The sequence below is a fragment of the Erpetoichthys calabaricus genome, chromosome 13 (genome assembly GCF_900747795.2).
Source record: "Erpetoichthys calabaricus chromosome 13, fErpCal1.3, whole genome shotgun sequence".
Classification (NCBI taxonomy): Eukaryota; Metazoa; Chordata; class Cladistia; order Polypteriformes; family Polypteridae; genus Erpetoichthys; species Erpetoichthys calabaricus.
In genome coordinates, this window is record NC_041406.2 from 93096498 (window position 1) to 93113796 (window position 17299).

Below are 17299 nucleotides of genomic sequence, written 5' to 3' on the forward strand. Positions count from 1 at the left end.
CCAGACAGGGTATGGGGACCAGAGTGACCAGGCCATAGTGGGAAATTTACCCATGACACTGGGAAACACCCTACTATTTTGAAAGATGCCCAGGTACAGTATCTTTAATGATCGCAGAGAGTCAAGGCTTCAGTTTTAATATCTCATCCAAAGTGTCACTGTCACTGCACTGGGGCATTGGGATCCACTCACAGACCACAGGGTAAACACCCCTGATGATCTTACGTTTTCCAGCAGCAACTCAACCTTTTTCCTAAATGGTCACCCATCCAAGTGCTGACCGGACCCAAACACACTTAGTTTCAATTTGGATGACCTTTGGTGAAGTGCGGGTGGTATGACTGCTAGCTGCCTGATTCGAGACGGCAAGGAAAAATGAGGGGTGGTTACCACCATTTTACACCTCCACACTTTCTCTGGTTCAATGCCAAACGCAACTGGTAACTAGCTGTGTGGAGTTTACATGTTCTCCCTTTCAACAAATAGCTTTTACTCAGGTACCCTGGTTTCCTCCCAACTTTTAAATTAATTACACTAAGTTGATCCAGCATAGGTGAGTGTACCTGAGGTTCTGCCTTTCTCTGGTTCCGGTCTTGTGTCTGCTCCTATAGACTCAACAATGAAAAAAGACACTTTAGGAAATGTCAACTTTATTTTCATGTGTACATAATACAACTAAATTCATACATGCATGTACCTCAGAACAGTTGACAAAAAAAAAAAAACGGATGAGTATATTGAATATATCACTAAAACATTCTCCTTAAAATGTATGTATAGTTTTAGAGACCAAAACACAATTTGTAAAATACAGTTAAAATGTATCTCGATAATTATGTATATATGAAATAAAGCGATATAATGTATTTCCAAAACAGCGAACGAAACGGTCCAGGCGCCCATATACAACCTTATCCACATAAAGTTTATTATCATTTACGCACGTCTTTTGTGTAAATAGGTTTCATTTTTCTATGCGCTGCTAAAGGCATTGCACAACAATAGGCCAAAGCAGCTCGAAACCTGATGACAGGAGTTTTGTCTATAATTAAAGAAAAAAAGGAAAGCGCAGCGTTCCCAATTGGACGCCCCTTCAAAAGCAGCGACTGAGCGAACAAAGAAACACAAGCACACCTCCCGCACGGGCACAACAGCTGTCTGCTAGGCGCGTGTGAGGAGGGTGTGGCCTGAGCGAAGGGCGGGGCTTCAAGGGATACATTTACTCAATTGGCTTTCGATAAAAGCGTTCAGTTGCAACAGAAACAAGCAGCGGGAGGGCTTAACACATTTGTGAGGACAATCCATTTGCGTCTAGTGTTGATTATACTATCTACCTCATTTTTTTTAAGCCAGTTGTTGTCAGCAACTTTTATTTTGTATGATATATGTGTATTTATAATTTAAATTAAAAATTGCACTATTTTTGTCAACTTTATTGCACTATAGAACTATTTGTTGAAGATGCACACTACCCAAAAGGATACCACCTACACGAAGATTTTTGTTGGGGGCCTCCCTTATCATACCACAGACTCAAGTCTCAGGAAATATTTTGAGGTGTTCGGCGAAATAGAAGAGGCTGTAGTTATTACGGACAGGCAGACTGGAAAATCCCGGGGCTACGGATTCGTAAGTATTTCACAGGAGTGTAAGGCGCCCGGTTTCGCCTCCCTGAGCAACGTTTTCTGACAGCTTGCCGGCGCTGCGTGAGGAAGTAGCGGCCACAGCACGAGGAGGGCTCGGAAAAGGGGTTCTCGCAAACAGACGCTTGGGTTGAGAAAAGACGGAGTAAGCTGACTTGTTGGAAGAGAAAAGTCTACCTGCTTGCCTTTCAAGCGATTGACGTGCTCTTCTTGCTTTGACAACTACCACAGTCCGACCGCAGTCCGATGTGACAAGTGCGTAGGAAGCGTTGTCCGTGAAGGTATTTTAACTTTTAGCGAGTAAAGGGCGCGCAGGCGGCGTGCACACACCGTTGTATTCTAATTTTACCTTTTCGAAGACGGAGGCTTGGCGAGCACCTGACCCGAGAGCCACACCATGTCAAAAAAGTTAGTGCGAATTATTCTGCTGTCGTCACGACCCAGGACCCCACGCCGGCCGGGGGCCTGGACTAGGCGATCTCGGGCGAAGGAGCGCACGCGGGTGTGTGCGTAGGTAACGCGTGGGCGGCATCTCGCGGGAAGCTCTTGCTCTAATGTGCTTTTTTTTCCTCTCTCTCTCTTTTTTTTTTCGAGGTCACCATGGCAGACCGAGCCGCTGCCGAGAGGGCTTGCAAAGATCCCAACCCAATCATCGACGGCAGGAAAGCCAACGTAAACCTGGCATACCTGGGGGCGAAGCCGAGAGTGATGCAACCAGGTGAGACAAACCGTCGCCCCGGGCAGACTGGGTACCTCACATCCAGCCTATTTAAGGATTTTGATGGCGTGTGTTGAAATGTTGACCTGTTGCGAGAGGATGTTGGTTTGTGGCCCTCATTTGTTGTGCCTTCGGATGAAGTACTTAGACTTGAGGCGTTTACATTTATTTTCTTAGCAGATACTTTAATCCAAAGCGACTTACCAAAGAGGTCAACACAATTGAGTAAACATCAGTCGGGGGGGGGGGGGGGGGGGGTCAACTGTTACAGGGCAAGGTTTCAAAAGTAATCATAAATCAAGAGCTTAGAACAGAATGCAAGCGAGTTACAATTCCTAGGTTACAAAAACTTAATATTAGTTAGACAGAAATAGACCAAACAAGAATCTTAAACTGTAATTTTAACATTTTGAGGGAGTCGGAAGAGCACTCATTGGTAATGGTGCCAGCATAATCTGGAAGTACACCAGCATGCCTCTGCCATTTTCTGGTGTATACAATACTGGTCTTAGATTAATTTGGAAATTAAGTATATTGGAACATCAAGTGGTTATTTAATGAACACCAATGTTTTTTTTACGTATTTTTATATGGAGACCAGATTAGTATTTTCAGGAAAAACTTGTATAGTTTATAAGTAAAACTGCACTGGTTGGCTTTTACAATTTATTAACCAAGTGGTGTGGACACCACAGTGTACCAATTATGTTAAAAAATTGAATTAAAATGCGTTTTCCACACACCTGCTGTAGTGAGCTTATTTCCCGTACAGGGTATAGTAATGTACTTCATCTTCAGTTCTGTTGATTTATCTACTATTGTAGAGATGCCAAGTCAATGGGTAATTCATTGCAAAACGAAAGTCTGGAAATTATCACTTGTGTTTATTTAACTAACTAATGTAAAATATTCAAACTACCATCCATCTTTTTTTTTCAGAACATACTTTTGTTTAGTGTAGGGACAGAAGATACCAGAGTGTAACTTACTAGGATTGGGAACTAAGCAGTAGCCCATCCTGGGTAGGATGCCATCTGACTACAGTTACACACATGTACCTAACACAGTCGCTCATTTCAGGGTCAGAACATGAAACTCTAAACAGCACACAGAGTGCAATCAAGCAGGAAATTGTCAATGGGTTCTAAGCACTGTAATTTGACAGTGCCAGCTCTTCATATTGTTTTGTTTAGAAAATTAAAAAGTTGAACCTTTTTTGTTATTTATTGATTTTATTAAAATCAAATAACATTCCATACAAATAACTGAAGTTTTACAAAAAAATAAAGGTTTGAAAAAGGTTGAACCTTTTAAATATTGACATGTCAGTTCCTGTTTATTTTATACCTACAAACTCAGCAGAGTGGTTGTTCTCTACTGCTGCCTCACAGTTGCAGGTACCCAGTTTAAATTTGCAGCCCATTCATAGTTTTGTGTGGGTTTTGCGTTTTTATCCCTGTGACTCTGAATCTTCTCCAGGTACAATCGCAACATATCACATTCCAAAAATGGCCATATTAAATTAATTGTTAACTCTCAACGCAGCATAGATGCCCTGCAGTGGACTAGCTTACTTTACAAGACTTTTTGCCTTGTACCCTTGCTCTATATTCACAGTAGGGTTTATTGTTCACTGTGACACTCTAATACAGTAGAAAAGCAGGTTTTAAGAACAAGTGTGTGTTTTGTACACTTGTCCATAGTGGACCCCGTTCCGCTTGCATTCCACCATATACTACAGGAGTAGCCTGTTATAACAGTGTCCTGTGACCCTGTTATGGAGAAAATGGATCTGTATGTGCAAGTGTTCCACAGTTTTCCGAGTCTAATTTATTCCCTGTACATGTTAGTGGGAACCATGTATATATGTTTTCCTTTAGGTTTGTGATGTCAGTTGTTTATCTTTTTAACAATGCTTGATTTTTTGAAAATGGTTTTATGTGTACAATTTCTGCATTTTAGAACACTGATACAGGATACTAACACACCACCTCATTTTAGGTTTTGCCTTTGGGGTTCAGCAGATTCACCCTGCTTTCATTCAGCGGCCTTTTGGGTATGTAATTTTTATTAACAAATGTTTTATTTTGTATACGTATAGTATGCATTTTATTTTTGTCTGGAAACGAAATAGGATTAAATGTTCCTGTCTCTTCAAACCCCACCTTAAACCCCCCTGCCCCAAACTGTATTCATAACCTTGTATTCTAAGTTAAGACACACTAATATGATCTGAGTCAAGTTAATATGTCCCCATTTAGTAATCTTAATTCTTGTTCTGAAGAATACTGTTTTTGATCTACAAGAACACTGTACCCCATTTTTCTAGCTTGACTCAATGTTATTTATTTCTTTCTGATCTGACAGGGTCGTTTACTGTTAAGGTAACTGGTGTCTTGAGAAGGATATGTGATAAGAGGTGGAATAGTTCTGCTCCGAAATGAGTAGATCTTAAACTGTAACCAAGTAGACTCAAACACACACAAACAAGCATAAATGGTGATTAACAATGCATGTATGTTTTCTTCCCCCTTTTTTGTATTTTTTTTTAATAGTCGATAGAGCTGTGTGTGCTTTTTATCGTAATGAAGTGGTGTTGATAGCTAAACTGTGTGCCTTTTGATTTGTTTAATGGGGGACGCTGTAGTGGCGAGTTTGGAGCCTCTCTTGTTTTTCCGTTTTATTGAGGAGTGTTGACTTTGCCATGGGGAGCAAAAAGGGTCTTTTTTTGTTGTTTTAATGCTTTCATGCTGTAGCCTGTGATTTCTTTGTTAACAACTTTTTTTTTTTTTTTTTTTTTTTTTTTTGTGTAGTGAGTGCTGAATTTCTGTGTGAATTTTATGATAAATAAATGAACTGTGCATGACACTTCTTTTCATATTTCCCTGGTTTGTTTTAATTAACTACTGTACATGGCTTCCACTCTGTCTCCTTAGAAGGGAGTGTTTGCTTCTCAAGCTTTACTCTGTTCCCTGAATAAATATCCACTTAAGTCTACCATATAGGGATTAGAAGAAATGTACCTTTCTTTAAAGAGTAAAATACTGTGAGTCTGAAAGTAGCTCTGTTGTTTGTCAGGCACCAGTTACAAGGAGGAAGAAGACATGACAGTTAGGATTTCCAACTTTCTATCTTTAATCTCTTCTGAAGTCGCATGTGGCCCTTTAGGTATTTTACCTACTTTTTAAATACTTTATTCTTACTAGGGGACCAAATTAACAGCTAAGACACACAGCCCTTTGGATGCTGTCATTTTTTATTTTTTTTCCCCTTTTTTCCTCTCCTGTATCGTATCAAAACTGATTATATGGCGGTGTTGGGCGTTACATGGCATTGGTACTCTGAAATAGCAGGCACTTGCAAATACACCCATATTCTGACTATTTCTAACTACTAATAGCTAGCTTTGTGAATATTACCATTAAATGTAGCATAAGGTTAAAATGCAGATATGAAGGGTATGTGAAATTAAACATTTTAAAAATGGGTTCTGTTATAAATGACCAAATGTCAGAGGCCACATCTGACTTGGAACTTAAACTGCCTAAAGGCATCTTGCCATTTTGTTGAACATGTTAGCTCTTACAGTGACCTTAACTTGCAAAGCTACATGGCAACGTTTTAAATGCATCACTTATTTCTTTAGTTTCAGCTCTTCGGACATTTAGTTCGAGGGAGTTGGGCAGTTATTTTATGAAGCTGACTTGTGGCCTAGTATGAGTGACTATAATTGTTCTAGCTTCGGTAGGCTCTGCTTTGCCATAAAAGTAAATATGGAGAGGTGTATGCAGTAAATTGACAGGTAACTGAATATTGCCATAAGCATGATCATCTACAGTGACTTGAGATATAAACACTTTGCATTATTTTAGGGATAGTCCCTTTAGCATCTTGAGCAGAACTGTTTGAGCAAATCAGAATCTTCAAAAAGCAGGAAAAAAGATAGCAAGCGTTAGTTCAGTGTATTTCTAAAGGCAGAAGGCAAATGTCGCTCCTGACATGACATCAAACTTAACACATATAGGCACTATCTCATGAAAAGGAACTTGTTCACTGTGACCTTATACAGCTGTTGGAGATGCTTTTTCAGATGCCACAGAAATAAAAATAGCTTAGTTACAGCTCTTGCTGTCAGTCAGAGGGCATGAAGGAGCAGGGTGCCAGGGAGCATGCAGTAAGTTCCCATGTGAGTTAAGCTGAAGGATAAGGTTTCACACCCGCACCTGTCGTTTGAGCTCTTAGAGCTTTAGCAGTCTACAGTTTGTGTATGCGTCCGTCTCTCTGTCTCTCTCACTCTCTCTCTCGCTGTCTCATTAATACTAGTCTAACTGTGAAGAGAAAGAAAGTTAAATAAGGACACCTGCAACTGTCTATCTTCTCAATGTAGACAAAATTGCTAATTGTAAATGGTGGAAGCTACGTTTTTGAATAGGATTTTGTAACTTACCATTCTTTAAATTTTGTAGACATAGTGCATAGCGCGAGAGAGTGTCACTGTTTTGCAGGTTTCTATGGAATTTTACAAAAGTGTTCACCACTTTGTCTTCGTGATTTTTTTTTTTTTTTTTTTTTTTTTGATGTTCAAACTAAATTATGGACTATAGATTGATGTTTCAGAATCATTGTTCGTACAAATATATATTTATGGCAGTACTGTAAGACGTTTAATCTTTGTAAGTCAGTTAGTGCTTTTACAGAGGTTGATGCTATTAAAATTATCTGCTTTTTTTTTTTAAATATACATCAGGATTTTTTTTTTTTTATTATTTTTTTTTAAGTATGCATTTTGGCTTCCTGACTGATGTATATGCCCTAACAGGCTCTCTGGTTATCTGCTTTTTGTATTATAAATCTGTACTTGACAAAGATCAGTGTCATATTGGCTAAAAATCTGGATGGAAATATTTGTGCCATTGGCTCACATATACAAGATTAACCATCTTGTATCCAGCACTTCTGGATGGTTTGTACCTTGATAGTCTCCATATAATGAAGTTTGTTGTTCAATTTTAAGTCCTTTTGCTGCCTACAATATGAGAACCATCTCCTGTATTTGAATAGTGGTAGATCAATCTGACATTTTTTCATTCTTACATTCATTTAATTGAGCACAAAAGACAAAATGCATAGGGTCACTGTAATTGTTAACAAGGTGGTAAGATTTTGTGGGGTTTTTTTTCTTTTTTTAAATATAACAAAGTTTTGTCCTAAACTGTTGTAGGTGGAATAAAGATCCAAGAAAGTATTCCAATTATACTTTTGAGAGTTTTACTTCAACAGCTGACCCATTTTAACTTGTGACTTTGCCTGAGTATCGAGTTTCCTTCCATAGTTTTTGCCAAGCAGATCCTCTCATTTATGTTTTAAGTGTTTTGGTTGTGTTCATATTTACCCCATGTAAACTATATTTATAAATATCTATTTCAGCTGAGAATTGCACTTTTTCATAACCTTTTTGTTAATAATATGTAAAATATTTGTAACATGTTCAAGTGGGTGCCCATGACTGTTAAACATTCATTCAGGGAGCTTACCACCACTATTTTAAATAATTTTATATGTAACCACAGGGGCTACTTTAAGCAAACTGAGTGAGAGCTGGCATAAAGTTCCTCTTTTTTCCTTTTGAAGAGTGACTTTTGCTGTGTTTGACACTTGTGGATTTTGTTTGGAAGTTTTTTTATTTTTTTGCAGCCTGCATTTTTTATATTGTATTGAGGTGATTGAGGATGCAAATTTGTGTTTTTGTTTTTTTTTTCCCTTCTAAATAATTGATTGCCAAGTCTGTATTGCAGGTTAATAGGGTTGCCATAACGGAACACATTTTTAACCTTACTGCTACTGCCTCACCATTCTGGGGACCTGGGTTCAATTCCCAGCTGCTGCCTGTGTGGATTTTTACCCCATGTCTGCCCAGGTCTATCCTGCATCCCAAAGAAATATATAATCGTACTGGGACAGTCTTGAATTAATTGACTGTTGGTTTCCCTTTTCAGGGTTGTTTCCTTGCTTACTTAAGCCCAGAGTTGTCTGAAGAGGTTCTTGATTACTACCATCCTGTAATGGAAAAAGTTATTTCAAAAAAGGACTTCTTCCTTTTCAGATATTTATATCAAATAACACTTTGCTCTGAGTGTTTTACATTAGTTATATAAACAAAGTTATTTAATTATTTAAAATCACACAATCCTATAGTCTACTTTCAGGATTGCCTCTCAAAGTTTTTAATGTCTTAAAATAGCTTGTAAAAGAATGTCAGTGACATTTAGACAGTGCCTTTATATAAAATTCTTTTAATCCTTCTCTTTAGTAGATGTTTGTCCGAATGATTTTAGAAAGATATTTTTGTACAGATCTATTTTCTGAATTCCAAACAGCAATCCAGTATTTTCCAGCTATTGCAGAAAATAAATTAAGTAATTTAGATCTTTTTTTTTTTTTTATATATATATATATATATAAATGTCATCTGATATGGCAACCCTAAGCACCTATTAATAGGATGCAGTTCTTTTTAATTTGTTTTCTAATTTTACTCGCAGCTTTTTCTTGCACGGTTTATTTTATCTATTCCTGCTTCTTACATTTATTCTTTTGCTCTGCAGGATCCCTGCTCACTATGTCTATCCTCAGGCTTTCGTGCAACCTGGCCTTGTGATCCCACATATTCAACCTACGGCAGCTGCAGCGACAGCCGCCTCTCCCTACATTGATTACACTGGATCTGCCTTTGCACAGTATTCTGCGGCTGCCACTGCTGCTGCTGCGGCAGCTGCTTATGAACAGTACCCTTACGCCGCATCACCAGCTGCAGCTGGTTATGTAACTACTGCTGGCTATGGTTATACTGTTCAGCAGCCTCTTGCAGCTGCAGCTCCCGGCTCAGCAGCTGCTGCAGCTGCTGCTTTTGGTCAGTACCAGCCACAGCAGCTGCAAACGGACCGTATGCAATAACAACTGGACTACAAATGGGAGAAGGATGGGACAAAAGAAGTTGTATTCCATTGCCTTTCAACTTGCAGTGATGATAAAGCAAGATGGTATAAAATAACAGCTGAATGTTTTTTCTTTTTTATTTATTATTTAAAAAAAAAAGCCTAAAATTTAAAAATTCTTAATTCCACAATCTTAAAAAAAAAAAAAAAAAAAAAAAAAAAAGTGTAGGTCAGGGCATTATTTACAAATGCCCTTATACATTATGATGCATTCATTATTAGGACTTAGAGGCCCTACTTATTTTTTAATAGAATGGTAGCATATAGTATAAGGGCTTATAATATATGTTCTACACAGTGCATTGTCACATTTTTTCCAGGTTCAGGGAAAAAAAAACTTGTTTCCAGTAAATAATTATCTCTTGTTTTCAAGAAATGCATTTCAGGGAATGATGTAAGTAAACAAAATATGAACATTATACTACTACCTTTTTTATCTTCCAAGTGCTGAATGTCCTTTAAAACTTGCAGCCTAACCTATGCAAAATATTTTTTTTTCTGTACTTAGGAAAGTTAGGGATTTTTTTTTCCTCCTCTTTTGGAAGGGCATCGAACAATTTAAGGCACATCGCCATTTGGCAAAATAACATGGACACCATTTTTTTTTTTCTCCCCTGTCTGTTTGCTTGAATGGGACTCTGGAGCAAGCGATGTGGCATAAATGGGTACAACAGCTGTCCGGACAATCAACAACACAGACAGCTCTGGAAAGAACGCATCACTTGTGCTTGTTTGATGAGCTGTCACATTTTAATCCCCCTCCCTGTCCATTTGGGAAAATGTAACTGCTGGTGTCAGCTATTCCAATTCTGAAACAGGATCAGCCCTTGATGACAACAGAATCCCTCTCCCCCTCTATTTATTGCACCTGTCTACTCTGGCTTTGTGAATGAAACACAGTGGGAGAGTGGGGACAAAAATGTGAAAGTTAACCCTTTGAAACATGCTAACTTAGTTAAGAGTGAACAGTCCTCCTCTTTAGATTGTATTAATTGGTGCAGTAAGATTGACATGATTATTCACCAGTATTTATTATACACGTTATACATGCTGGTCTTTATTCAAAATCATTTTGTTTTAAAAGGTTACATATTTTTAGTATGTGGTTCTTACTGTGCCTTATAATTTGTATAACTATTTAAGGAAAATATTTATTTTGAAAATTTAACTATGTTCGCTCTAAAGAAGGGAACTTTAGATGCGGTACTGTATAAATATTATGTATTCATCTCAAGGCAGATAAGTTATTAAGTAGGTAGGTTTTAGTTGTAGTATATTAACCTATTCAAGAAAATTTGTTTATTAAGGTTTATTTAAGTTATAAATTTGTATGTGCACTGTATAATATTTTTGCCTTTCAATTTTTAGAAAACAAATGTGATATTGCCTAGTTTAACTTTTTCTATGGAAAATATTTTAAATATCTAGAAGATGTATCTCTGCTAATTTGTGTTTAGAAATATTGGGCGATGCCTATTTTGGCTGGGAAAGGAAAAGGCAATTGCTGCTTTAAATATTAGAAATGATTGTCTTGTAAAGCCTGAAATCTGTTCTTTTTTTTTTTTTTTATGTCTGTCTTCATCAAATGAAATATTTTACACCATTGGATTTTTTTTTTTATACTTGAACAATTTCTTACAAGGGAAACATAACAAAAGGTTTTTTAATGTTATCTTTCAATGCCACTCCATAATGTAATACTTTTGGGGAAAAACAACTGCTCTCTGCATTTTAAATTCTTCAAGTTCTGTTTATTTTTCACTTCAAAACCTCTATACTCTTGATATTATTGAAAATAAAAGAAAAATGAATTGTTTTAATATAACTTGTTTGAATCGTTACATTTTACACATACAAATATTTTCTGATGATACCCTGAAATGGGATGTTATAAAGTAGTATTTTAAATATCTTGTATTATATATTTGGAGAATACATATATTGTAGTGGGGTAAATCTTATCACTGGAACTTTTGATGCACCCAAGAATTAGTACAATTAAATAAATGTAAAATTACTAAATTTCAATTACATTTTGGATGTTTCTTGTTTTGCAGTATGGTTGTTTACCCTCATTTCGTGTCATTGTAGAGTCCCCACTTTCTGTGTTTAACAATAAGCAGTCATGTTCGGTTACCATCTGTCCTATTCTAAGGTAAATGGCTATAGCAGACCAAATTTATCACAAGAAAAACATACAACTTGTCATCCTTTTCTAAGTAGCAAACCTGTTGCGATGTTGATGAATCTGTGTAGATTCATTTATAGTACATGTATTTCCTGCCCTAAAATACATTGAAATTAAACCGCATGGAGTTTGCGTGTCCATGTGAGTTTCCTCCCGCAGTTTGTGACTTGGGTTGCTAAAATGGCTCAGGTGATTTCTGGGACAGCAATCAGATACCCCATGACCATGCACTTGGATATGGGGACTGTTAAGGTGTTTTAAAATTCTCAAATCTGCTTAGTCTAGGTTTGGGGGACAGAGCCAGTACCAGCAGTACGAGGGCTGGTCAGTGCCATCTCAGGGGCCACACACTCTTACAGGGAGCAAATTTACAATCACCAGTCACCATAAAATGTATATTTTTGAAATATGGGAGGAGAATCCACAGGAGTGTGATGAGAGGGTGTGAACTCCATACAGATAGCAACTCGTGCAGGATGTTCAGCCCAGAGTTTTAGGTCTGTGAGGCTGCATTTGTAAACCTTGCACAGCCATGGTGCTCTAGTTTAATAAATAAAATCCAATGTTAAATTTTTCTGCCATGTACTATATATGACCATGTTTATTTATACAGTATAAAAAGACCTTCTGACCATTGGTAAGACATGTTAATGTGAAGAACAAGGTTGCTGGTTAACTTCCACTGCACTTCCCATCTTTCATTGCTCCATGGTCCAGTTCTGACACACATGCCCATTTGGGTGGTGGACAGGATTTATTATAGTCACTAACCAGTATGCAGCAATGCAGTCCCATATGCGGCAAGCTGCGATTACACTGTGTACTGACACCTTTCTTTCATGGCCAGCATCATGTTTTTTGACAGTCTGTGTTACAATAGCCCTTCTGTCAAATCAGACCAGACTAGCAAGCCTTGGCTCCTCACACACATTATTGAACCTTGGGTGCCAGTTTACTGCTTGCTTTTCCTTGGACCACTTTTGATAGGTACTAACCACTGCCTCCTGGGAAAACACCACAAGACCTGTTGTTTGCAGATGCTCTGTCCCAGTCATCTAGCCTTCACAGTTTGGCCCTTTGTTAAAGTCACTGATTCTTAGGGTCGCCCATTTTTCCTGCTTCCAACACATCACCTTCAAGAGCCGACTGTTAACTTACTGTGCTATTGTTTTGAGAGCAATATTTTTCACGTCACCTGTCAGTAGTTTTAATGCTGTGGCTGATCGGTGTATGCTGGAAGGTGGGTTGGTGACTAATGTGTGTATGTGTGTTTACTCTCTGATGGTTTAGCTCTTTCTCCAGGCTTTGTTCCTACATTTTGCCGATTTCAGCTCTCCTTTGCAAAGCAAGATCTTTATCACGTGATAGCAGCAAAGCAGGAAACCATACTGGATGTGTGCATAATCCTTTTCACTTTCCCTCGTCAGGCCAATAAAGTGTTAACCGGTTAGCCTTAAACGCTATGTAGTATTTAGCACTGCTGCCTCAGAGCCGCAAATCCCTGTGTGTTAATCTTGGCCTGTTTTCTGACTGTGGACTTTACATGTTCGTCTCGTCTGTGTTGGTTTTCTTTGGGTACTCTACATCCCAAAGCTGCCCATCTTTGGTTGAATCGCACCTGTAAATTAGCCCTGTGAGTAAATATGGACTGATGTGTATGAGTGCCATTTCTGGTTTAGGTTTAATAATGGATATGGGATGATGACAAAAAAACTGAAAATTCCACACCTTGCCTGAGCTGTGATGTGAACCCAAGTCCTGGGTGGTTTGTGAGTCGGCGATACAGACTACAGTGCCACCATGCTCTAACTGTATTAACATTTTCATTCTGCTTTTTCATTTTTTCTCTGGAAGAGGTGGACATTTCCTGCAGTAATGGTATTTATAAAGGTCAGACGTTTTGAATGTATAGGTAGTAAAGTGGAGGGTCTGAGTTATGTCTGGTGGTCTTTCAAGAAGTCGTAAGGCTTACAGGCATCTTGTTCTCAAGGAGTGGTGGTGGGGAGCATGCGCTGATACAGTGTGTTGCCTCACCCATCACACAACGAACCACCACAGGATCCCAATTAAGTGCAGCCAAGCAATGGGTGACATCTCCAGACAGAGGCAGCCTTAGGGGTGAGGGGGGCCTAGGGCTAACCAACCCCACTCTGGGCCGGTTACGTGAAATGCTGTTTACTGGTATGTGTGGACTGTATAAACTTGCACGCAAATTTAATAAAAATGTTAATGCACACCAGATTTTCTCATTACAGTATTCGGCTAAATTTTTGCAAGATAACACGCAGACTTAATCAAAATATAATGATGTAATCTATGAAAAAAGTGCAATTCATAATTCATGACAATATCATGACAGTGCGAAATGCAATGCAGTGTCATGTGGAAATTGGCAGGGCCTCTTCTAGAATAGTACCCAAGTTGCAAGTATAGTCTGAGTCTCGATATGCAGGATGTCATAGCCATAACTCACATTGATGTCATGTCAGTTGGTTATCATTAGCGATACATGTTTTTGTGTATTAATATTCAGACTATGGAATGTTTTCAAAGACGTACATGTACGGAATTGACCTTGAAGTGGGTTTTTTAAAGGGTTCCTCTTAGAAGCATCTTAAATATACTGGAGAATATAACTTGACAAATCCACTTGAACGGGACACGCAGACCTCAAAAGCGAGGCCTGGAGCGGTTGCCCCACTTGCTACCCCCAAACACCGCTCTTGGCTCCAGACCACACTAGTTTAGATGTGAAGTTTTTATTACAGTGGCTGGAGTGCCAATCCTCTCACCAACCCTAAAATTTTCCCTTGCAAGTTGGAGGACCAGCTTGCCAAGCTGGATTTGGGTTAATGTCATAACCAGGATGGTGCAATTGCAGGTCAGAGACTTTGCTCAAGGGGGTGATGGCATATATTTAGACCAAGGAGAGGCACAGGGTATGCAGAAACAATAGCAATGAATGTATATTTTCCATATTATATACATTTCATAGGCAGATTTTTTTTAATTAATTTTGAACTTAACTGAATCAGTGGTGTCCTGATGTTGCTCTTTCAGCAACTAAAGCACATCATAGTGCACCACTTGTGATGAGGTATGCTTGTTGGTTTCAAATTTTCATCATGAACAGGTCATCCCATTAATAAGTAGGTAAAGCTTTGCATATTTCATTAATGTAAGATTCACTTTAGAATTTTTTTTATCATTTTCCCACTGTTCATACGTATTTCTGACAGTTTCTGTATTCAAATTCTGCTAAGTCTAAAAAGTTCAGGTTACATCGTGGATGGTGCTACAGCACCAGGTAGAATCTTCCAATCATTGCAAAATGTTCACATTTTCATCCATCTCTCTGTTTTAGTGTACACCTCCTCTGTGTTTACTCAATGGGGTCAATGTATCTGGTCAATTATCTATCAGACTTCCTAACAGAACTTACATTCGGGATGTGAGATGTATGAACTTGCCATTCTGCGTACTTGAATCCAATTCATATTTTTAAAGTGTATTTTTATAAAATTGGTCATTTGTGGTCTGTTAGGGATTGCTGATTGCTGTTGTCTCTATTCTATTCATTTATATTGATGTTTAATTTGTTTGGGGCTTCACTGGGTTAAATTCTCCATGTTTTTATCTTAGTTCCTATTTATTGTGTCTATAGCAAGTCTTCCATCCCTGAAAGTTTTCACTTTCTTTTGTTACACAACATTGAATCACAGTGGATTTAATTTGTTTTTTTTTAACATTGATCAAAAAAGAGAAACTCTTTTAATGACAAAGTGACAACATATCTTTGCAATGTGGTGTACATTAGGTACAATTATAAAACACAAAATAATTAATTACATTATGTATTCACCCCCTTTGTGACACACCTACAGTGCCTTCCAAAATATTTGGAACTAAGACTCATTTTTTTCCCTTAATTTACTCCTCTGCTCCCCAGTTTAAAATTACAAGTCAAACAATTTAAAATGCACACTGCAGACTTCAATTTAAGGGGATTTGCATACACTTGGGTCACACCACGTTGAAATGACAGAGCACCATAATGTTTGGGACAATTGGTGTCACAGGTGTTTGTGATTTGTCAGGTGGGTTTCACTGCTTCATAAGATACCTCAGCCTGCTTCTACCCTTTGGAGTCTGTAGTTGCCACTGTTCAACATGAGGACAGGAGCTGTGCCAGTGAAACTCAGGGAAATCATTTTGAGGCTGAAAATCAAGAAGTAAAACAGTTATAGAACATGTAATGGCTGTCCCTGACCATATTAAAGGAGTACAGTCTTCTATGGAAGAAGAGTCTGCTGTGCCCTTTCTTGTGTAGTTCCTCTGTGTTCCGAGACCCATCCGACCTGTGGACCCTCAAGTATTTATAGGAGTGGACCACCTCAACTTCCACTCCTTGAATAGTAACCGGACATAGAGGCTCATTGGTGTGGTTAAAGTCCATAAGCAGTTCCTTGGTGTTGTTGAGTTTCAGACAATTCTCAAACTTCTCCACCTGTCTCCTCTCCTCTGTCTCATCCCCCTTATCAACACACCCCATGAGTTGCAGAATCATCTGAGAATTTCTGCAAGTGACATGACCTGCTGTTACATTTACAAGTGAAGAGAAAAAGTGATACGACTACTCCCTGTGATGCACCAGTGTTGCTCACACAGCCCTCGAGACTCACAAACTGTAGTCTGCCTCACAGATAGTCCATTATCTGTGACACCACAGGCTCATCCTCCTGCATATCTCTGAGTTTATTTCTTAACAGGGATGGCTGGATGGGATTGAAGGCACTGGAGAAATTAAAAAAAAAAACATAATCCTAACAGTCCTGCCAGCTCTGTTTGGTGCTGTAATTAGTGGTCCGTGGCGCTGTGCAGATTTTAAATAAATAGTCAAGACTCGAGAGCGTGCAGGCTCAGAATCGGGTACTGCTCCGGGGATGATTGTGCTGCTTGACTGATTGCACACTCACATGCAACTGTGATCAGATCAGTTGGAGTGGGCAGAGAGTCACAACTGCCTATAAAGGTGTAAAGGAGCCGGCACAGCAGAGGGGAAAAAAAAAAACACAAGAGAAATGACAAAGAAAGAAAAGAGAAGGAAAGACAGAGATTAAAATGGAATAAAGAGGGAAGGAACAAGAGGCAGGATTGAGAGAGCGTGTGCTAGATGAATGGAGGCAGGTGGTCGGGTGTGAGCCTCAGGGCGAGGAACCTGGCGCTGAAGATGGGTGGGTCTACTAAACAACGAAAGGGAGTAGGAGCAATCTGATATGCGGTGTCTCCCGTGGACATCAAGGGACTAGCGGCCGGAGATGTGCATGCGGCTTGGCTCACACGGCTCCCCAGAGATGCCGATGGACTGGCAATGGGCACCCGAACCATGGTATTGACAGATGACTGCACCTGTCGGAAGGACGTCTTCTCTGCTGTAGGATCCCATGCAAGGTAAACTGAGGAGACATCGATTTTAAAAGGAAGCATTGGGGCTCATGAGATTTTAAAGATTGGACTTTTTAACCTTGATTTTTATGGAATATTTATGAAAATGATTTTAACCTCAATTATCACTTAATATTGTAGATTATTGATTTATTGAAGATTTGAATTGCTGCACTTTTTGAACATTGGTTTTCCTTTCAGTATCTCAGTAAAAGCATGGGATTACGTCAGGGATCAGCTCTGAGCCCTTTCTTATTTGCAATGGTATACTCTAGTTCAAGAGGGTGAATACTTGTGCAATCGATTATTT

General features: G+C 38.8%; 1 protein-coding gene across 1 annotated transcript; it reads left to right on the top strand.

Annotated features, from left to right (window-relative positions):
• The first annotated feature begins 1247 nt into the window (after positions 1-1247).
• Positions 1248-11181, top strand: rbm24a (RNA binding motif protein 24a). The gene is made up of 4 exons (XM_028817266.2): positions 1248-1629; positions 2238-2361; positions 4363-4417; positions 8967-11181. The coding sequence occupies exons 1-4, from the start codon at positions 1462-1464 to the stop codon at positions 9313-9315; spliced, it is 696 nt and encodes a 231-aa protein (XP_028673099.1). The 5' UTR covers positions 1248-1461; the 3' UTR covers positions 9316-11181.
• The last annotated feature ends 6118 nt before the right edge of the window (positions 11182-17299 follow it).

Coding starts and splice junctions, on each gene's coding strand:
- rbm24a (XM_028817266.2), top strand. CDS start 1,462: ATGCACACTACCCAAAAGGATACCACCTACACGAAGATTTTTGTTGGG. Junction 2,362..4,362: donor GCCGAGAGTGATGCAACCAG/GTGAGACAAACC, acceptor ACCTCATTTTAG/GTTTTGCCTTTGGGGTTCAG. Junction 4,418..8,966: donor TTCATTCAGCGGCCTTTTGG/GTATGTAATTTT, acceptor TTTGCTCTGCAG/GATCCCTGCTCACTATGTCT.